Here is a 23,472-nt window from a genome sequence, read left to right as displayed (position 1 = left end):
AAAAAAATCAGCACTAATATAATTGTCTTAAAGCAACAGTTGATTTTATTCACTAAATGGATTCTTTAAGACACAAGATGGAGTCTCCATATAAAATGGGAGTCTCATAGCCGTACTCGTTAAAATGGAATCAATAAACATATTTTAATCACTTTCACAGTTATCCTATATTTCTTGAAACCGGGGGAGAAGGTCATTGCAGGTAGAATAGAAATTACATCTCTGGATAATCCGGCATTCTGCGCAATAATTCATAATCTAATTTAATACAGAGTATAGAAGGAAATTAACCATCCATCGCCGTACTAAATTGTTACATCTTGTGTCCGTGTTGTATATCCCTCTTTCCTTCTGGCAGAGAGATTGGTGCTAGTGCTGCCTCTCAAATTACCAAGGCTGTATTTTCCTTACAGTAAGGGTGTATTCACATGTACAGGTTTTGATCAGGTTTTTGAAGCTTTTTTTTTTGGGCTTCAAAAACTGCATAAAAAACCATGAGCAAATTCTGCACATGTGAATACACCCTTATAGTCCTGGTAGGACCTGTGAACACCATTTTGTAGCACCCATAGCGGTTGCCAGGGACCAATCATTGGCAGGTGTTAGAATTAAGCTATATGACGTAATATTTTATACGACCAGGAAAAAATTGGTTGTTAAAATTGGATCAAACTATCTGTTTTTCACACGGCCATCCGTGAAAAACTGATACGGTTACTTGTATAGGGGGCGTCGGGCCGTGAAAACAGCCAAAAATAGAACATGTTCTATATTTTGACAGCCAGTATTTACAGTCCGTTAAAAAAAAAAAAAAAAAAAAAAAAAATGTACGTGTGAATATGACCCTAGAACTTTATTGTTCTGAAAACCGGCTGTTTTCACTGTCGTGTGTGTATATAGGCTGGGTTCACACTGCATTTTTTTTTCGTTTTTAACATGAGTTTTTTTGGAGGGTTTTGGTAAATAAACTTCCATGTCTCTCAATAGGAGTTCATCAACCAAAACCAAAAAACACCTGTTAAAAATGCAACACAAATGCACAGAGTGAATACAGCCTTATTTGCATTCCTGAAATAATAATCCTATAGAGAATTGATTTTTTATAATTGGACTAGATCTCCCCCAATAATTGTGTTTTAAAATCGAATACCAATTAAGCACCTTGATGTTTTACATACACATATGGGCAATAAATGAAGCCACTTTCAGGCCATCCCTAGTACTGCAAACTGAGGGTTTGAAAGAATATTCCCCCCATTATAAATTGGTTTATATTGAATCCGGCCCATATAACGTTCACTTTTACAACTTCCTCCATACGCATGATTATTATGTCAAGTGCAGCTGGAGTCACATGAAAACTTCTGATAGCCCTGCCAACTGTAATAGATGGTTATTGCTCCAGTAACACGCTCTTCTGGAAAATATTTATGGACAAGGGTGGCAAGGGTTAGTTTAAAGATTAGCTGCCATCTCCCCTGACATTTCTGTTTTTAGTAAATTCTTGTATTCACCATAAAATAACAATGCTGGAGCACTTTTTTTATTTTTAATTTAATAACTGTGTTGTGCCATTCCTCTGTTGTTCCTCCTGGAAATGCATGAGTAAATTAACAACTGTGTTGACACAGGAGCATTTTTTTTGGTCCAGTTTTAGCAAATTAATGTGGGTTTTGTTTTGTGTGTATTTAAAAGTGAAACCATTTTTTCGTTATACTTCCTGTATTACTGTAATTCCTCACCTTCCCTTTTTTTTTTTTTTTTTAAAGATCTGTTTTTTGTTTTTTTTGCTTCCTCTTTTTGTACAGCCCTTATAATCGTGGAACACATCTTGAGTAAAGCATTAGAATTGAATGGGAAAGTGAGATTCTAAGTGATCTATGTGCAATAAGTCTGGCAGGCCTGTAGTCATTGTCCCATGAAAATTGGCGGGACCTGCCTATTGGCACCATCCGCATTTTTTTAACCCACAGTGTGAACAGGGTGAACTCAGGAGAAAATAAAATTAAAAAAACACGTGTCAATCTGTTTGCTTAAACTTGCCAGTATCTGCTTAATAAGCAACTGGAAAATCTTCGATACACAATTAAATGTTTGTTATTATTACTGAGTCATTCCCCGACCGCATTTCAGTTTGTGCAATAGAAATCTACCCAAATGTTTGCTGAAGTTTTATTAAAGTGTGGGTATTGGACTGACGACATGCACTTGATGATGTGTGGCGAACCAACATTTCTATATTCAAACTCCCATGGTGCAATATTTTGGCCGGATGTGGTCAGATTTTCAATTTCACATAGCGAGCTGTGAGAAGGATTGAACCCCCTCAACACCCCAATGCTGTAGAGTGGGAGCTTCGGAAACGGCCCAATGAGAGCATATGACTATTTACAGCAGTACCATTCATCTCTATGGAGAGGGACAACACCTGCTCACCCATTTCTCCTGTCAAGAATGGAGATTTTGAGCTCCTCATTTTTGCCCATAGTTAGGGTCCCTGTGCTCAGAAGCCCACCTAATGTACTTTTTTATATCCTGATCCGATTGACTGGTTCCAAAGTAAAAAAAATAATAATTCAATAATTTTGATGTGGGCTAAGCTGTTTCACTGCATTATGGGAGTTTGGAAAAGCTCTTGTGTCTACAAGCTTGTTGATGGTTTCCCATAGCAGCCATCAGAATTTTGGATACCGCTCTAGGCTGTAATACAAGCTGTAATGACTATGCAAAAGAGCACTTTCGAACCGCTCTATCCCAATCCAATCATTGCCCTGTGTAGGGCTGGGCGATTTTGCCCAAAAATATAATCTATATATTTTTTTTAACACTATGAATGATTTTACATTTTTCAGATTTTTGTTAAACTGAAAAAGAAACCAAGATAGGGTATATATGGTACATTGCTAGTAAACAATGTACAGTATATATGGTGTGGTGCATATATGAGAAGCAGGAGAACAGAGAGACCTGAGGTCAAATACACAGGTCCCATTCACATAAATTTTTTCCCTACAGTTAGCGGGTACGCCTGGAAAGATGCAGACATACACGCTTAAGGCCCTTTCACACTGGGCAATTATTGGGCAGACAAGCGTTCATAGAACGCTCGTTGACGATAATTGCCCTGTGCAAACAGGGCAGCGATCGGCGGATGAACGAGCAAACGCTCGATCATCTGCTGATTGTATCGTTTTAAAAAACTTTAATATTCTCGTTGTCGGCAGCACATCTTGGTGTGTAAACAGGGAGACGCGCTGCCCACATGATGATGATGTATGGGAACGAGCGGTCGGAGTAACGAGCGCTCATCCCTATACATAGCTCCTTGTGACTGGAGCAAATGAACTCCGATCAACGGGCTGTCTCGTTGATGGGCGCTCGTTGCATCGGCCAAAATTGGCCGGTGTAATAGGGTCTTTAACGTGTCCTTACGTTACAATTAGCCTGGCGTATATTATAATAAATATGTTGGTCGACAGAGGTCATGCTGTTTCCTAGAGGTCGCGCCCCTTTCTACAAAAGTGTCATGGGTGGCGCAAAAAGGGCAATTTGGAATTTGGCTGGCAAATTGTGCGTTTTGGGCCCTTTTTGTGACTTTTCTGGTGTAGAAAGATTGATAAATTGCCTCCAGTCTGCATGTGTCTTATGACTGCTCTTTGGACATAACGTCTGTGGCAAGTCTCTTAGATTTATTACCAGCAGTACTACGCAGAACTAGTAACCGCCCCCCTGCATTGTATATCACCAGCACTGAGGCTCCTCCACTGACACTGCTATCTGCTGCCGTTATCGTAACCGAAGATCAGGAAAACTACCCATCCAGTTCCTGCTGCATTTCAAGGCTTAAAGGGAAGGTGTCATGATTTTTTTAATTTTTATTTATTATATTGCTTTTAATAAGATATAAACACAAATTTTATTTCTGTTATCCCGTTCTAATTTTAACTGTGTTCAAACTTTTAGGCTATGTTAACACGGAGTATTTTGGGGGAGGAATATCTGCCTCAAAATTCCGTTTGGAACTTTGAGGCAGATATTCCTCTCCCTGCACGCCGATTTTCGCGCCGTTTTTCGCCCGCGGCCATTGAGCGCCGCGGGCATAAAACAGCGCGAAATACGCTTTCTCTGCCTCCCATTGAAGTCAATGGGAGGTCAGAGGCGGAAGCGCCCGAAGATGGGGCATGTCGCTTCTTTTTCCCGCGAGGCAGTTTTACTGCTCGCGGGAAAAAGAAGCCGACGCCTCCCATTGAAATCAATGGGAGGCGTTCTCGGGCCGTTTTTGCCGAGTTTTGCGACGCGGTTTCCGCGTCAAAAAACTCGGCAAAATACTCCGTGTGAACATAGCCTAACTTCTCTATGGGGGCTGCCATTTTTTTTTTCATCTCTGTATGTGTCGATTAACGACACATACAGAGATGGAATACGGCACATACATTCATGCGAAAAGGAGCCGTTCCGTTCTCAGAAGCATACGGCGCATGTGCCGCTCCCACACGGACCAAAACGAAGCTCGTTTGCAGAGCGAAATCCGGCGCCATTTTCATGTGAAGCGGAAGCTGCTTCCGGACAGTAAGATGATGACTTCCGGCCATATGTTCAGGCGCAAGGAATAGGAGCGTAGACCAGCGGCGGCAGGTCATTTATGTCCGTGTATGTGATGTGTGTGATACTGTCTGCTGAGCCCTGTATCTAATCTTCCTACACTGTGCAGTCGCTCAGAAAATGGTGGCACACAGTGTAGGTGGTTTGAAGATTCAAACCCTTCCTTCTCCTGGCACTAGCCAGAAGAAGGGAGGGGGGGATTGTGTGAGGACACTAGAGGAGAGTGTGTCCACCCCAAATTTGCAGCATAAATCATTGAGGTTGCTTTACCACAGTGACCATGCTGCAATTTTAGGAACTGCTCCCTCTAGTGCCCAGCGCATGGAAATGTTATAAATTAGAATCTAATTTATAATATTTCCTGACTTGTGAAAAAATTTAAAAAATCAATGTGTAATCACTCAAATACTAATTGTTTAACTGAAAAAAATAAAGTAATCATTTCCAGCGACACATTCCCTTAAAGCTATAGGGTAGCTATAGCTTCTTAATCCTTGAAGTGCAGCAGTAACTGAATGGGTTAAAAAGCTGCCCGGGAGAACGGAACTAAAACAATCAATCTCTGGACTCCCAGTAGAACGCACAGTCTGCGAGCCCGAGTCCTCTCACTGCTGCTCCTGTTCATTGTCGGCATTCATTGAAATAGATGCTCGGTGCAGCGTGTCTGCTTGCTAATAAAGGTGTTTTTTCTCCTGCTATGGCGGTGGGGCCTGTAACGATTTCATGATTCTGGGCAAATCCAGAATTGTGCTAACTTGAAATGGCAAATTATTTTGATTAATCGCCCAGCCCTAGCCCCGTGTAAACATGCCCAGGAATCCGCTGACAAACGAGCTCGTATGTCAAATGATCGCATCTTTGGTCGTTGGCAGTATATCTCCTGGTGTAAAGTGGGTGCTGCCAAGGATAAAGAAACAGAGTGTGCCCTAATGATCGCACGTACCATCATTTGGTCACATACAGTAACAATATGTAATATACAAGTCGATCGGCGAGAAGCAGCCTAAATTTTCAAACCAAAATATACAATTTATTTACCCAACTTTATGCACGGTGACATTTCGCCTATTCTCCTAAACCATTTTCAGGATTAAAGGGGGATGTCCGGTTTATAAAAACCCAATTTCATATACCCTATTAGGGAATTCTGAGTCAACAGAGGGAAATTCTCTTAGGAATAGCGTCTCGCTCGGAGGATCTATCCTGTCCTGCATTACACAGAGAACCATTGGTTTTAATAGGCACTGTGTAATTCTTAATTCGTCCTGTGGTGGTGCTGCGGGAAATTGAACACTTGCTGCTAAGTTTCCCGACAGATAACAGCTGATCACTGGGGGTCCCAGCAAGGTGACACACTGATCTGCTTAATTGTTAAGGGACCATTCTAACATGTAGGGATTGACCAAAGCAGACAAACTCTTAAAGGCTCTTGAGAGAAATTCTCTGTCCACAATGTCCGGTAAAAAAAATGTAAATATAACTTTTTAACCTGATTGACAGTGGTCCAGTCTCGTTTAAAAGGTGCTCCCAAAAGCTTCAAGCATTTTGGGCCTCGTGGACAAAAACTAGTGCAGATGAAAATTGGTAATGTTTCCAAGATTATTTTTATTTTTTTGCATGTATGGAGAAAAAAAAAAGGCAGGAGTCAGCGGTTGCTATCGGCAACACATCTAGTTCTTGCTCACACTTCATTTCATACATGACTCTGTTTTCAATATGGACAACTGACCACATGGGAGAACAAGACAAATATGGAGTCAGACAGCACCAGGCTATGGAAAGTGGGATGAGCAGTGGCAAATCAGGGTGGTCCTCTGGACTTCTTTTGTACAGCACAATATTGGAGAATTTAAAGGCGACTGCATCCTCCATATATGATATTTTTATTCATCTCGCGTCGGCATACAGACAAAGAAGGAATGACCCTATATGTAGCTGGGTCTTTCTTAAAGGGGTTGTTCACACCCTGACAACTGATGACCTATCCACAGGATAGGTCTTCAATACATGATTGGTGGGGGTCCGACACCCGTACCCCGCATCGATCAGTTGCTCCGGCTGCCTCCGGGCGCCGGACGTTATGCATGGTATTTAGAGACGGAAGCAGATGGCTCCGACCACTACATAGCGGCCATTCTGCAGAACCGCAACCAAGCTCCTATTCCCTTGAATAGGAGCAGTACTGCAGCTTGGCCGCTATTCCGTGACCGGAGCCATCTGCTTCCGGCATGGACATTTGGTCCCCGGAGGCAGTCGGAGCAGCTAATTGGTGCGGTGTCTGAGTGTTGGACCCCCACCAATCATATACTGGACCTATCCTGTGGATAGGTCATCAGTTGTCTGTGCCTGGACAACCCATTTTAAGATTGAGAAAAAAAACAGCCACATACAGTATAGGGTCGAAACTTGCTTCTTTGCCCGTATGCTGATGTAAGATCAATAAAAGGTTGTATATGGAAGATGCTGTGTCGTCGCCTTTGGACTTGTTTTGTACAACGTGGGAGAACAGACCTCCACGTAAAGAGAAATTTGTTTTCCATGACCAGAAAATGAAAGCAATTCTCATGTCCCTTGTTACAGTTGTGGTTTGATATCCCCAGCGAATGAAATTTAGTAGGAATCCCCTCAATGTTCTGTAAATGTGAATAGAACCATTTATTTTTGTAGACCATTGCAATCTTCTTTCAATTGGCTTGTCTTTTTTTGAAAAAAAAAACTTTACTGAGCGCTGCGTCACATCTTAACCATCCGATGGGAAGGTGGAGTGAAGGCAAGGTATGGAGACCAGCACTGGCCTCTACCCCGCTACGCCCCTCAGAGTGCAATCTTGGAGCTGGCATAGATGTTCCCTACAATTCACGCCTGTTTGCTGGCATAAATTTAATGGGCTGTTGTGGGCACGCCCCCATTGGGAAGCCAAACTCCTTCTCTTTTTTTTTTTTACAAAAGTGAGGGGTTTGTAAAATGGTCAAAAGTTACAATTTTTAATGCAAATTGCAACTTCTGGGCCCTTTTGCGACTTTTCAAAGGTTGAAAAATTGCCGCCACTGAATTCAATGTCCTCCACAATGCGGAGGAGCAGGGAGTTCGGGACCCTGTCCTTACAATCTGGGTCCCATCTATCCGAATACTATCACCGATCTTGTTCATAGGTGATAATTTATGATTCTGGGAAAGCCTCTTTAAAGGGGTTTTCCCATGAGACCTTTTATGACCTATCCACAGGGTAGGTTATAAATGTCAGATAAGGGTCCCGCCTCTGGTACCCACCCCTATCTCTAGAACGGGGCCCCTAAACCCCGTTCTACCACTTTGTTATGGCTCACGCGCGTGATTCCCGTCCATGAATTACGTGAGTCCCATAAAACTGAGAGGTAGTTCAGGAAACCACGTAGCTCACATGCTACGCTGCTTCCGAAAATGCTATTCACTACTATGGGAGTTACAGAAACAGCGTAGCTCAGCGAGCTACGCTGTTTCCATAATTCATGGTCAGAAATCGCACTTTTCAGCTACAACACGTAGCAGTAGAACAAGGTTTAGGGGGCCCGTTCTAGAGATAGGTGTGGAACCCACATCTATCTGACATTTGACATATCCAGTGGATATGTCATAAATGTCCCAGATGGGTAAACCCCTTTAATGTTCCGAATGGGATGTGGGTTTGATTGGCTCGTTACCACTTACTTTGTCACAGGAAACTGGTCTAGATAAAGGGATGGTCTTCTCATAGAGATGGTCTTTTGAAAGGGGTTTGACTGTACTGTACAAGTTTTATTTCTTCTTGCCATTTTGTGCCTATATCATTTTACTAACTCTCTGTAATATATTTGTGGTATGGAGGGTGTTGCGCCACAACTTCTTCAGTCTTGTGACTTTTATAGCTATGATGTTTCATGATCCTGTTGTGTGCCAGGGACTTTTGGACTTGATGAGTCATTCGTACTTTTGAAATATATTGTGATGTAAAGCCGGACTTTTCACCAACGCTGATCATATATTCATCGGAAGTAAAATCCAACATCATTGCTTTAAACCTATCCATATTCTATTTATTTTTTTTCTGCTTTGCGGTTTCTTACTCATTTTTAATTTTTTTTGTTTTTTTTCTACGCTTTTTTTTTTTTTTTTACACTTTTTTTAGTGTAGAAAATTATTTGTTTATCATGGAAACCATCCATAAGAAGGTTAGCTGCTGCTGCACATGTACCTTATGATGCCCTTTTATTTTTGTTGCAATTTTGACTTTGGTATGTCTAAGGGTCAGTTCACAAGGAGATTTTTCACACGAAAACCGTGTCTGAATCAGCGCCAAAAAACGGCAGCCGCTTCCGCTATTGAGCTCCCAATTAAATCAATGGAAGAGGCAGAAAAAAATCTGCGATGCTAGTTTATGAGCGTCTTTTGCCCGTAAGGGCACCATATTGTGGCATGTACGAGTCTGTGCAAAACATGAACACGGCCATATTACGACAATGTTTTGTACTGCGCTATAATAGGGCACCTGTTTGAAGTACATGGGGCCTTTACTGTATCTCCAGATGCCATTTGTACTGAGCTTTGTACATACGGCACCTGACTAAGCATTGTATGTCAGCATATGGAGTCCATGTACCATCGTAAAGCATCCGTGCCGCATTCATGAGACTTTACAATAAGTACTCGTGCACACAACCATATTACAAATCCTTACCCGTTCTGGCATCTTGCATCACATGCTGTATGGACGTGCGTTTTCCCCTGCTAGTAGTAGAAAATGATAATCTTTGTATCTGCATCCTTACAGGTACCATACGATCATTGTTATCCTCTAAAGTAAATGTGCAACAGTGGGAAAAACACCTTAAAAAAATTAGTTTTTTTTCTGTCGGAACTTTCAGCCGTGAGTTTGCACATTTGGAAAGCGTGCTGTATGGTACCATATTTTGCATATGGCCGTATACAAAGCTGGTTAGCTTTTTGCTAGTTTTCGGGTAGCAACAGGTTTTTGTTTTTTTTTTGTTTTTGTTTTTTTTGCTACACTACACATAAAAAATGAACTGAAAAATAAAGGGTAAAGGCAAAAAAAAAAAAAAGTTAATGAAGATTAAGTCACTGTTCATGTCGAGTTAGCATGTAGGCCGGGAGCTTTTTTCTATCATACCAAGTCTATAGGTCTCCATTAACCTGACTAAGAGTACAGTATATGGGATAGTGGTAGTAGACTATGCCATTCCATAAACATGAACAACTTAGACAAGGATCCCAAAATATTTGACAGTGGTTTAGAACAATTTCATGCATATATTTAAACCAACTCGAAAAAAATAGAAGTCCTAAAATCCACAAATGCACCATGAGCAGAATATTATAAATTTAAAATATAAAATTTATGAAATGTAAAATACAGAATGGAATAAGGATATGGATACAACTCTGAACCAGTACACACTCCGATAATGCAACATCAATACTGTGACATCTTTATTGGATTCATGATCCTAATGAATATGTAACATTAAGAAGAAGTAAAATAAGAGATGATGCAATAATGCCAACGGTAATGAAAAGGCTGAAAGATGAATGTCGGTAGCCGCACTTCTATTACTCAACAGACGTGTGAATGTCTGTGTGTACCTGGATAGGACTAGTTATAGGTGAGTGCAATATTGTGCACGTGCAAAATCAAAGACCAGGTGGAACAATATAGTAAGTGTTATTAGGTCTAGATTTATATACAAATTACTATTTCCATGATCGGTATGTGAATATAATAAGGTATGACCAGGCTTTTGAAAGATTTGAAGATTTCAAAAAGATACAAGAAGTGATTTGGTGGCTTACCAGAGAGGGTATATAGGGAGTGTAACCGGCCGCCTCGACGCGTGTTTCACTAAAGTTCTCCTCAGGAGGCGTAATTGGCAGGGGAGATGATATACAGTAAAGAAAAAGTTACTGAGCAATATGCATTTTATTTCACAATGGGAGCCTACAGATGACACCTCTCTGTAATGTCTATAACGTTGGATATGTCATAGCCTCCCATCTGAGGTATACGTCAAACGGAGGGCCATAGTGTGATGTTAGCTGGGCCCTACACAAATATAAAGATTTTACATTTAATTGAAGAGCTATTGTTTAAAAGGGGGCCATTCTTGTTTTCTGTTTAAACATTGCAATCTTAAAAATATATATTAACAAACTTTTTTTTTTTTATATTCCAGAAGCGGAAAGTCTCCCAGATGCCATATGGATCGGCCTTAATCGTTTGGAGAGCAATAGTGGCTGGCAATGGTCCGATAATAGTCCCTTGAATTTTATCAACTGGGATGAAGGTATATCAACTGAAATAGGTCGTATCCCCTAAAGCCGGCCGTACACCGTCAAGTCGTCGTCCCCCCCCCCCCCACCACCCAACAATTATGGTTGGTTAGACCTCTCGTTCTCAATTAGCACAATCCTTCCTTTTTGTGAACAGTTGGCCACACAGTCCAATTATGACCCTGGTAATGCACAGAACCAGAATATCAAATGGTATATGGCACAGTAGAGAGACTCTGCTATATTGTATTTTAGGCTTCTATCAATGTTCAGTATAGTCATTTTATTGGTTTTGTTTATTTTAAGGTTTTATTCGCTCGACTGAATCTCTGTCACTTGGTTTCTGGTCGACTTTATTCGTATAGTCAAGCAAGCGGTGTCTATGGGCTCAATAGAAAGTCTGAGTCTAAGTGATTCTGTCGCTTTGTTTTAGTGATTGGTGGAGGTCTCCGGGCTCAAACCCCTACCGATCAAGACTACTAACATGTCTCTATGACATGTCAAAAGTTTTTTTAAACTTTCAGTTACACTTTAAAGGGAACCTGTCACCAGCATTTCACCTATTGAACTTTACTTCTCCCTCACTGGCCGCTGCTATAAAAAGTTCATTGCCGTTATCCCCGCTCCTAAACTCCTCTTCCGACTGTAAATATCGGTCTGCAAACGTTTTGCGCCTTTTATCGTAATTATGCGGTGTCCCTTTGTGCGCACCCCCCAGAGGAGGACATCAATGCACAAGCGCGGGATTTTGTGTGCTGGGGGAAGGCGAAGGAGCTGTCAATCAAAAGTAAAGAGGCGGGGTATACTCGGAAAGACTTGAGGAATGAAGATATGACTCTTTCCAAACGAAGATTTGACTCTCTTCAAATGAAGATCTGACTCTTTTATGCTCATTCGCATACAGTGCAGGAACACTAAAAAACTGAATACTAAAGCTACAGAGCCGACTAAGAAGACAATTATAGGTTATATAGAAATGATTTTTCACCCACTACCACCAGGTATTTCTGGTTTAATAGGTGAAATGCTGGTGACAGGTTCCCTTAAGTCCAGTGACTTACATGGAATAGAGTGGGGCCATAGCAAGGATTAAAATGGCCCCCCTTTTTGTTCCCCAGGACAGAAGGGCCGTTTTTTTGTTTGTTTTTTTCCCTCCATGTCTTTCCATTTATCCTGTTCACAAGTTTGCTATTAATGTAGTTCCTATGTAGAGGGAAGTCCTGCACAGGTTCTCACTACCCAGTAGCAAAGAGGATGGGGCCAACCAGCGCTGGGTCCCTTCTCTCCAAGGACCCCATAGCAGCCATGTGCCTCTATATTGTGTATGGTTGACCACCAATCTCACTGGGGCTGTTATCTAGATTCATGAGTAACATCTGTGACCATGTTTGCAGATACACAGGAGTGAAGGTTATATCCCATAATGCTGTTCCATAGTCTCGGACTGCTGTGTGGCAACCGCTGCCTGGTTGCTGAAATGGCAGCCCTGTTGGGTGCCCAGGCCCCCGATATGATTAAGAAACTACTGAACTAGTGATTATATTTTAAGGAGAAATGCTATGTAAGCTTTGACATACAAGCCCCAGAATAATCCCATTTGCAATAGTATTCAAAGAATCTAAGCTGTGTCTTATGATGTATCTAAAGCCTCAAGAAAATTTGGGACTAGTTGGTTGTCTTCCGCACTGGTCCTTTGCCAATGACCGATCAATACCATACACCTATCCATTTCCAGCAAACACATTAACCCTTGCTATTACTTTTATTCTAGGAATTACTGCATTTTCACTTCTAGATGGTTCAAGTTGTGGAAAATTTAATGTGTATTCGGGTCAATATGATATCTTTCCATGTGAAGCTGCACTGCCGTATGTTTGTAAGAAAGAAGTAAATGAGACCAAAGCTGAACCTGTGGGTACGTTGTTTGGACAAAATTGGGACTTTCCTATTTTGTTTTAAATAAAAATTGGGGATGCTCATGAGAAAATTTTTTATTATTTATTTGCCTTGCTGTATTAATGTTTCCTTTTGGGGTTCTGATTCTTCTGCAGATTATTGGCATTACTCTGAAACGAATTGCTCTATAAACTGGATGGCATACAATGGGTTTTGCTACATGTTACAAGAGCCTGACACGTGGCAGGAAGCTAAACTGTCCTGCAATCGGGAGAATGGAAGTTTAATCAGCCTTCATTCTCTGGCGGATATCGAACTGGTGGTGACAAAGTTTCAAAACGGTATGTGGTGTTAATGGGAATACTAATCTGTATCATTTGCATATCGTCGTCTACTAGGAGTGGCTCCGTGACTGTTTTCTTGCTCCGACAAGGATCTGTCTCTCTCCTGACATGTCTGTTTTAGAAAATGTGTGTATTCCCTATAAAATAACGATGCTGGAGTATCTTTTCTTAGGAATCTGCATTGTGCTGTTCCTCTGTTATTCCTCATTGAAATGTATAAATTGACACCTGGGTGTTACCATTCCCCATGTCAGTGGGGTGTGTCCCTACAAACTCTGACAAGGTCAGCGCTGATTGGGAAGTGTCAGTGTGTAAGGACATACCTTTTAGACAAGTGGAATAGCAATACCAAGTTGACAATTTCTTAATTTCCTGGATGAATAACAGAGGAACGACATAACCGAGTTATAAGTAAAGATGTTCCAGCATTGTTGTTTTATGGGAAAATCAAGTATTTACATGTCATTAGAATGGACAGGTACTCTCAGGTCCACCCTTAAAAGAACAAACTTTAGCCAATGGAATCACTTTTCACTTATCGCTACTCTCAGAGTTAATAGAGGATTTTTTATTTTTTTTTAATCAAGTGTCATGTAAATATTTATAACTTTTTATCCCCTTTTTAGAAAATGAAAATGTTTGGTCAGGATTTCAAAGTCAGTCAGTCCCACACTTTTTTAAGTGGTCTGATGGAACAGATGCACAATTTACCTACTGGGACCAAAATGAACCATTACCGGTAGTCAACGTGACTCCGAACTGTGTCTCCTTTTCAGGGCAGGTGAGTTTTTGTTTTTATATCTGGAGCAAGTAGGGATGATGATCTGATTGTACACAAATAGGGATTCTTCTGCCTCCCCGTGACCTTGTCTTAGCAGCACTGTACATTGTGCCCAGTAGCTGGCGATCATTACTGCGGAGAGCTATGGTAAAGTGTGTGTGTGTGTGTGTGTGTGTGTGTGTGTATATATATATATATATATATTATAATATAATTATGAATTTTTTGGGAGATTAATGTGCTAGAGAATTTCCAGGAAAACAAAATATATGTTAATTTTAGCGCAAAAAGTTTCTTTTTTTCTCCAACAGACTGGTCGCTGGCACATCAGAAATTGTTTGGCGAAATTTAAGTCCATATGCATGAAACCTGGTATACTAAAGAATGCCACCAACTCTGACTCGGGATGTCCTCAAGATCAGGTAAATTGCCAAGATAAATGCAGTACCTGGTGTTACAAAAATAAATCCCTCCTTAGGCTGGGTTCACACCAGCGTTCGACTTTCTGTTTTTCTGCTACGTGACAGATCAGTTGCTAAATAAATGCAGAAAAAAAAGTTAATTAAAATTAAACCAGGAAGTGCTTGGAAAGGGGAAAAACAAACGAGAATAACTGATGATACACGGAAACCACGCTGATACAACACGGACAGTCATATGAATGAAAAATGGTCTGTTTTTTTTGCAGATGCGAATCTGATACGATCATGTGAATAAGGCAGACAGCTATTCCTACTGACTCTTCCCTCCCCCATACACATTCATGCTCGGCTCTGACATCTGTTCTCAATGTGGAGAGGGGAATATACAGCTGCCAAGCGCCTCTGGCGACGGCTTATCTCCCATGAGAACACAGAATTCGGCACTTTGTTATTTAATCATATTTGGTGAAACATAAGATTAAAAATTAATCAAAGATAGAGACTATCCAATAGAGATGCAATAAGTATATCCAAATTCTATACGTGACGTCTCGGCTAAAAAGACTATAAGGGTATGTTCACTTCTTATTTTCAGCCGTCTTTTCGGGCCATAAATGGCACGAAAAACGGCTGAAAATACGGAAGCTGAACGCCTCCAAACATCTGGTCATTGATTTCAATGGGAAAAACGGCGTTTCGTTCCCACAGGGCGTTTTTTTTAACGCGGCTGGGACCACTATTATTCAACTTATTTATTAATGATATAGAGGATGGGATTGATAGCATTATTTCTATTTTTGCAGATGACCCCAAGCTATGTAGTAATGTTCAGTCTATAGAAGATGTTCGTAAATTGCAAGCGGATTTGAGCATACTAAGTGTTTGTGCATCCATTTGGCAAATGTAGGTTAATCTAGGTACATGTAAAGTTATGCATCTGGGTACCAACAATCTGCATGCATCATATGTCCTAGGGGGAGCTACACTGGGGGTGTCCATTGTTGAGAAGGATCTGGGTGTACTTGTAGATCATAAACTAAATAACAGCATGCAATGTCAATCAGCTGCTTCAAAGGCGAGCAAGATATTGTCGTGTATTAAAAGAGGCATGGACTCGCGGGACAGGGATGTAATATTACCACTTTACAAAGCATTAGTGAGGCCTCATCTAGAATATGCAGTTCAGTTCTGGGCTCCAGTTCATAGAAAAGATGCCCTGGAGTTGGAAAAATACAAAGAAGAGCAACAAAGCTAATAAGGGGCATGGAGAATCTAAGTTATGAGGAAAGATTAAAAAAACTAAACCTTTTTAGCCTTGAAAAAGACGACGAAGGGGGGACGTAATTAATTTATATAAATATATTAATGGCACATACAAAAAATATGGTGAAATCCTGTTTCATGTAAAACCCCCTCAAAAAACAAGGGGGCACTCCCTCCATCTGGATAAAAAAAAGGTTCAGTCTGCAGAGGCGACAAGCCTTCTTTACTGTGAGAACTGTGAATCTTTGGAATAGTCACCGCAGGAGCCGTCACAGCAGGGACAGTGGATGGCTTTAAAAAAAGCTTAGATAATTTCCTAGAACCCAAAAATATTAGCTCCTATGTGTAGAAATTTTTCCCTTCCCATTCCTTGGTTGAACTTGATGGACTTGTGTCTTTTTTTTTTTTTTTTTTTTTTTAACTGTACGAACTATGTCACTTCTTGAGATGTTTTTCATTGTCTCAATAGAAAAACGGCTCCAAAAACGGACAAAAAAAAAACGCTTGATGCATAAAAAACGGCTCCGTATTTTACAGCCGTTTTTTGTTCAGCGTGTGAACATACCCTAAAGGAAAAAACAAACTACATCCTAGGACCTATATCCAGCACACACTGGGGTAGAAAAAAATCTTTGAGATTTATTCAGTGAGAAATATAAATACAATTTCCCAGACTATCCTAGTAGGATAATATAACCATTTAAAACATTACCTGGCCAGGTAATGCAATACAAAAAGGATTTGGCGGCGTATACATACGTGTACAAATATGGGAATATCACCAATTATTTAGATCTGTAGAAGACCAAGCAAAAAAATTTCATGTGTTATTCCAAACCATAGTCCATAGAAAGATGGTAAGGGAGATGTCCGCCATGTACAGTAATAATAGTAGGGTATATATGAATTCTTACCGTCTATTTAGACCTTCGTCCTGCTGCTTTTCAAATGAGAGTTGGGTCCCAACTGTAATGTGTATTCTGGATCAGTGGCAGGCGTCCAGGCTGTGAACACCTAGGTGCCGGTAATCCCGCATGTTTCGTACCACCACACCGGGTTGACACACGACGTGATGACGTCACTCACATCCATGTTCATTGTCTAACTCGTTTCATCCCATCTGGGTCTTCCTCAGATTTACTGAGTTACCATACTATCATCAATGCTTTATATAGTATCACAGTTAAAGGCAACATAACTTTTATGATGAAAAATCATGCAACCAATGTTACAATTAGCAATAAATGCAATCTATTGTGAATTCCCACTTCTAATTCAATAGGACTTCATATTCCTTATAATTCAGAAAATCCTAGCAATTCAATAGGACTTTGAGCATTACTCATAGTTAATAAACGCTATCAAGATCATAGAAAGGTGCCGCCCCCACCCACAAAAACACACAAAAAAAGAGAAAAGTAGAATATACAGACTATATACAATCAAATGAAAATAATAATACCAAGTACATACTTGAACTAATTATTGTCCCTCAAAAAAAGAGAAGCTAGCCCATTATTGAACCCACTCAAAATTTGAGTAGGGCTGTTCTTCGGATATAAAGAGACATTGCTGGGGGTGGCAGGGAGCCAGTCAGAGAAAAATCCAACAAGGTATCCTCACAGGGTCCCCGCCAACCAAAGCAGACACCCACTAACCTATTACAGCTAACCACGTGGGTGTGTGTGTCCATTGACTATCAAATATAGAAAAGGAGCCACATGACCCCCCCCTCAGCCAGTAAAAAGCACCGACAGGGCTTACGTGCATTACATAGTGGGTAATCTCTATCAGAAGATGTTAGTTTATCAAAAAAGTAATCTGAATTTATTTATTTTGCTTTGTAGAACTGGAGAAAACATGGAGACCACTGCTACCTCATCAACATGACCGAAGTGTCATTTAAAGAGCGGTGCGACCTCACAATTACCAACAGGTAATGTTGTTTTTTGGTTTTTTTTTTCATTACTGACTTGATATGTGACTGAAAGTTGATCGGAAGCTTTTAAATACTAATATTTTATCATTAAACCTTTGGTCAGATTTGAACAGGAGTTCCTAAACTCCTTAATAAGAAAGCAGAATAACGTTCAGGGGAAATATTTCTGGACAAGTTTACGAGATGTGAATAGTACTGGAGATTATTATTGGGAGACGGCGAACGGAACTACAGACCCCACCTATTCCAACTGGAACACCCATCAGCCAGGTAAACCCACACTTCATATTTATTCTTACAAAAGTTGGGGTGTCTCTTTTGGAAAAGTTGAATGACTGACTAGTGCCCTAAATGTTCTAAATCAAAAAAGCCTGAAAAACATTGTGATTATGTTTGTATTAGTCTTTTAACATTATTGGCAACAACTGACAACTTCATCTGATTATCGAACATTTATTATATAGTTTAAAAAAAGTTTTGAAGTAATACTTCAAAGTAAATTTGTACACATTTTCATAGTTTAAATCTATGTAATATGCTTAGCAACGTTGTAAATACTTTGCTTTATTTAGATTATTGGATTTCGGGTTACATGATTGTTTCTTCTCCATTCATGTTCAAAGCCACATTTAGATTTCTGCTGTTTCCTATTAACAGAGAACAATGCATTATGGTAGCTCGGGTGGGATTTAAACATAGTTAAAGGAAAGGTGTCATAAAAAACAATATTTATTTTGTTTTTATTTAATACAATTTTATATGTACTTTATTTATTTTTTCACTTGGTGTTTTTTGTTTGTTTTTTTTTCATTTACTGGGGGCTTCCATGTTTTATTTCATCTCTGTATGTGTCTCTTAACGACACATACACAGATGGAATACGGCAGCTACAGGGCATAGGACATAGCGAACGGGGGTTTACTACGTCCTCTGCCGTCACACTCTGTAGTGTGCATGCGCAGTTCAGAGCGACCAGCATAGAAGCTGGTTTTTAGGGGGAAAGCTGGCGCAATTTTAGAGAAGACTGGCTGCAGATAAGGTGTAGATATGTAGGTGTATGGGAAGTGTTCACCGCCTGGAAGAACGATTAAAAAGTAAGTTTATTGGTTAAATTCATAAAATTGTGGCTCTACTAGCCGTTGATGCCAGACCAGGCTAAAGCAAGAGATTGCGACACGATAGGTGGTGTGGAGTGATAAATGTCTCCTTCACCCCAAAGAAACCACCTATCTATTTATTGTATAATAACGCTATATCTTTGCCATTAATAATTGTCTATCTAAATCCTAAATCCTACGCGTTTCATCATCACATGTAAAGTGATGCTTCCTCAGGGATTGATAGATTTGGATTATTTCAAATATCGAGGTGATAACAATATAACAGCACTGGATAGCACTGTTTTTGTGCTGATTCATAGTCTCCAGACGCATGCACGGCACTGATGCATTGGCCGTGAGGAAGCATCACTTTACATGTGATGATGAAACGCGTAGGATTTAGGATTTAGATAGACAATTATTAATGGCAAAGATATAGCGTTATTATACAATAAATAGATAGGTGGTTTCTTTGGGGTGAAGGAGACATTTATCACTCCACACCACCTATCGTGTCGCAATCTCTTGCTTTAGCCTGGTCTGGCATCAACGGCTAGTAGAGCCACAATTTTATGAATTTAACCAATAAACTTACTTTTTAATCGTTCTTCCAGGCGGTGAACTATATTGAATATTGAACGACATACACTATCTAATTTCAGTGAATCTGTGTATGGGAAGTGCTCCCTCTGTTGGACAACATAGGAAAACATGTGAAATTATTATATAATTTTTAATACTTTCCACATTGTAGAAGAAAACAAAAATACAGCAAAAAAAACCTTAGGCCCCATGCACACGAACGTGCTTTTGCGGCCGCAATTCCCCCAAAAATCCATGGGAGAATTGCGGCCCCATTCATTCCTATGGGGCCATGCACACGACAGTGGTTTCCACGGTCCGTGCATGACCCAGGAGCCCGGACCGCAGAAAAAACGGGCAAGTCTTATTATGGCCGTGTTTGTCGGTCCAGGCTCATAGCAAATAATGGCAATGGCCATGTTCACGGCCCGCGATTTGCGGGTGACACTCCGCTGCTGGCCTACCCGAAAATCACGGCCGTGCACATGGCTACGTTCGTGTGCATGAGGCCTTAACTCCTTAACGCCGAAGGACGGATATATCCGTCCTCTGCAGCTGCTAGTTCGCGCAGGAGGACGGATATATCCGTCCTGTGATGGCGCGGGTACTGACACTGTACCCACGCGATCAGCGGCAGGAGCACGGCTGTTATACACAGCCTGGCTCCTGCTGCAACTGCCGGAATCGAAGCACGCGCCGATTCCGGCAGTTTAACCCATTAAATGCCGCTGTCAATAGTGACAGCGGCATTTAATGTGTTTGACAGAGGGGGGAGCTCCCTCTGTCACCCGATCGGCGCCCCCGCAAACAAATCGCGGGTCGCCGTCGGGTTTCCATGACAGCCGGGGGTCTAACAAAGACCCCCAGGTCTGTCTTCCACAACTGCCTGTTAGGCGATGCCAGAGGCATGACCTAACAGGTTGCCTGTCACTTTTACACTGACAGGCAATAATGCTTTGGTATACGAAGTATACCAAAGCATTATATATGCGATCGGCACATCGCATAGTGAAGTCCCCTGGTGGGACTAAAAAAAAAAAATGTAAAACAGTTAAATAAAGTTTGTCAAAGTCAAATAAAACTACTTTTTTGGCCCAAAAAGTGGTTTTATTTAGTAAAACGGTTAAAACAAATCACACATACACATAAATGGTATCCCCGCGTTCGTAACAACTTGACCAATAAAATGAACATATTAATTAAACCGCCGGATGAACGGCGTCCAAAGAAAACGCAAAAAACAGCGTCAAAATTCTCTCTTTTCTCCCATTCCCCCCATAAAAAATAAAATAAAAATTAATCTATAAGTCCTATGTACCCCAAAATAGTACTAATAAAAACTACACATTGTCCCGCAAAAATCAAGCCCACGTACGGCCACATCGACGGAAAAATAAAAACGTTACGGCTCTTGGAACGCGGCGATGCAAAAACAAGTAATTTTTTTCTAAAAGGGTTTTTATTGTGCAAACGTAGAAAAAACATATAAAACCTTTACATACTTGGTATCCCCGTAATCGTGCCGATCCATAGAATAAAGTTAACATGTTATTTACGCTGCATAGTAAACGGCGTAAATTTATAACGTGAAAATTAATGCTGGAATAGCTGCTTATTTTCAATTCTCTCCTAAAATAAAGTTAATAAAAGTTAATCAACATGTTATAAGCATCTAAAAATGGTACAATTACAAAATACAACTCGTCCCGCAAAAAACAAGCCCTTATACGGCTATGTCGACGGAATAAAAAAAGAGTTACGACTCTTGGAATGTGACCGTGAAAAAACAAAAAATAATCCTTGGTCATTAACGTGCAAAATGGCCCGGTCATTAAGGGGTTAAAAAATATAATAGAACTAAGTAACTTGCTTAAAAAAAAATAATAATTTTGCGACACATTCCCTCTAAGTTACCCAGGAGTCAGAATCCATGTTTACAAAGCAACCCTACGTTTTTTGCTACGCTGCATGGGCAGCATGGTGGCTCAGCGTTTAGTACTGTTGATTTGCGTCAGAGTTTGCATGATCTCCCTATGTTTACGTAGTTTTTTCCTCCGGGTACTCCTGTTTCCACCCATGCTTTTAAAAAAAAAATACAGATAGGAAATTTAGACACGGAGCCCCTCTTTGGATAGTGAGTGATGACATCTATACAGCGCTGAGGAATATGTTGGCGCTATACATGCAACAGAAATAAAGAAGTATTCTTTTCAGAAGGTGGAAGTATTAGGTAGGGCTTCATGCACACTAAGGCCTCATTCACACGAGCATATCCGATTTACGTGTGGGAAAAACGCGCGTGAATCGGGTCCGTCCGTGTGTGTGTGTTGCATTCTGCATCAGTGTGCTTTGCGAGGGGCATGCGTTATTCACGCACCTGCAAAGCACATCATTTTTTTTAAATTATTTTCAACTGAATTAGTGTGCAGTGCGTGGTTTTCACGCACCCATTGACTTCAATGGGCACGTAGGTGCGTGATAACGTACCAATATAGGACATGCAGTGAGTTTCACGCATGTTTGTATGGCCCCATTGAAATCAATGGGTCCATGTGCTGTGCATTGTTTCAACGCACAGCACACGGACGTGATTCACGCTCATGTGAATGGGGCCTTAGTGTGGAGGCAACTCAGATCTGTAATATGAACATTGCGGTCTGTGTGCTCCGTACATATTTTGTAACGTAACATGTCGTGGAGCATCTTTTTGGGGGGGTTTTGTTTTTCTTCTCTCTCTCGGACTCTGTGCACCCATATATATAGCATTTATAGACTGCGTATTCGGAATCCGTACAATATGGATCCTGAATATGCTTGTTATATTGTTATTCGATATGTTCCAATTTTTCTGTTATGTCCTTTGTGCTGATTTGGCAGTAATATATGATGCTCCCTGCATGTAAATGAGTGACAATCATCCGTTCACAATCTAAATGAATGATCAATATAAAGACTTCTGTAGTATAGTAACAATGGTTGAGATTTGAGAAAATGGGATGGTCACAACAAACCAATAAACCAGGGGCCCTGAAGATAGACTTGAAGAAACTCCCTTTCTATGTGTTATAGAAGGACTTCCAGACATCATAGAGGGGGGGGGGGGGGGTCCCACGCTAGGGGTGCCTCTATATAAACCATAGTGGAGAGCCGCTAACAAAGAGTCGCTCTCGCACCAGCAAACTTGTCCTGGGCACCTTTTGCATGGTTTGCTACGTAGCGGGCAAAGTGGCAGCTTTCCCTGGAGTTATCACTTGTTGGCCTGAGGTTTCATAGGTCAGATTTGCAGTGATCAGGCGGTCACTGGGTTTTTTTTATTCTAAAAAAATGTATGTCCTGATGACACAACTTCATCAATTTTTTTCTCTATGGATCTGTTGCAACTGGTGTTGAAAATTTTGTTTTGCAGCGTTCGCCGGAGGTTGTGTAGCTATGGCCACTGGAGCATCTCTTGGAAAGTGGGATGTCCGAGACTGCAAAGCGTTCAAAGCTCTGTCAATCTGCAAAAAAAGGATTGGAGCAGCAGAAAAGGAGGAGACCCCAAAACCCCCTCCTACTACATGCCCTGACGGCTGGGAGCCTGGAACAGACTTGTATTGCTACAAAGTATGAGATTTTCTTATAACTTGGAATATATCTTTCCACTACTGTATATAATAGATGAGGTCTGCTGTCTTGGATAAAGGTGAGGGGAAATAAAAAATGTTATAGAAATTTGATCCCAGTGAGAAATCCCTCGAACATTCGGCTCGCCTCTATCTCAAGTTTATGGCCGGCTGTAGTTCAACACCGTTTATTAAAAGTAGTCGCGGTCAGCAAATCTGTTTATATTGTACTTAGGTTTTATAGTTTAACGGCTATGTACATCTTTGAAAGGGATTTTTTTTTATATATTTTATAAAAAGGTCAATTACGGTGTTTTGTGCAACTTTATAATTTGTTTTTATTAAAATTTATTTTTACATTTTGAGATACACGTGCTTTGTTTTCTGTATGCAGAGTGCACGAAGACCTGAATCCGTCAGGTCGGTGGCACTGATGGGTTTAGTGTCAGCGGATCCTGCATGTCTCTGACACGCAAGATCCACCTGTAATCTATCACATCTAAGTTATGAACGTAGATGTGATCGGTGCCCCTCGATCCTGCGTGTTAGAGACATGCAGGACTTGCTGTCACTGAACCTGTCAGTCCTGCTGATCTGACAGATACAGGTCTCAGCGCACGATACAGCTGCTCTGTATACAG

The 23,472-nt window shown here is 40.8% G+C and overlaps 1 protein-coding gene across 2 annotated transcripts in view; it reads left to right on the top strand.

The window, feature by feature from the left end:
* The window catches only part of LY75 (lymphocyte antigen 75), a 79,394-nt gene that overhangs the window by 23,686 nt on the left and 32,236 nt on the right, over positions 1-23,472 (top strand). For both annotated transcript variants that reach the window (XM_075829347.1, XM_075829346.1), the window contains 8 exons: positions 10,806-10,916; positions 12,674-12,817; positions 12,954-13,139; positions 13,769-13,923; positions 14,235-14,345; positions 17,456-17,544; positions 17,651-17,817; positions 22,636-22,832. In XM_075829347.1, the coding sequence (XP_075685462.1) occupies positions 10,806-10,916; positions 12,674-12,817; positions 12,954-13,139; positions 13,769-13,923; positions 14,235-14,345; positions 17,456-17,544; positions 17,651-17,817; positions 22,636-22,832 (1,160 nt within the window). The remainder of the gene's footprint in view (positions 1-10,805; positions 10,917-12,673; positions 12,818-12,953; positions 13,140-13,768; positions 13,924-14,234; positions 14,346-17,455; positions 17,545-17,650; positions 17,818-22,635; positions 22,833-23,472) is intronic.

Source organism: Rhinoderma darwinii, chromosome 6 (genome assembly GCF_050947455.1).
Source record: "Rhinoderma darwinii isolate aRhiDar2 chromosome 6, aRhiDar2.hap1, whole genome shotgun sequence".
Classification (NCBI taxonomy): Eukaryota; Metazoa; Chordata; class Amphibia; order Anura; family Rhinodermatidae; genus Rhinoderma; species Rhinoderma darwinii.
Note: the sequence above shows the minus strand (reverse complement) of the source record. Positions and strands in the feature narration are given on the sequence as shown.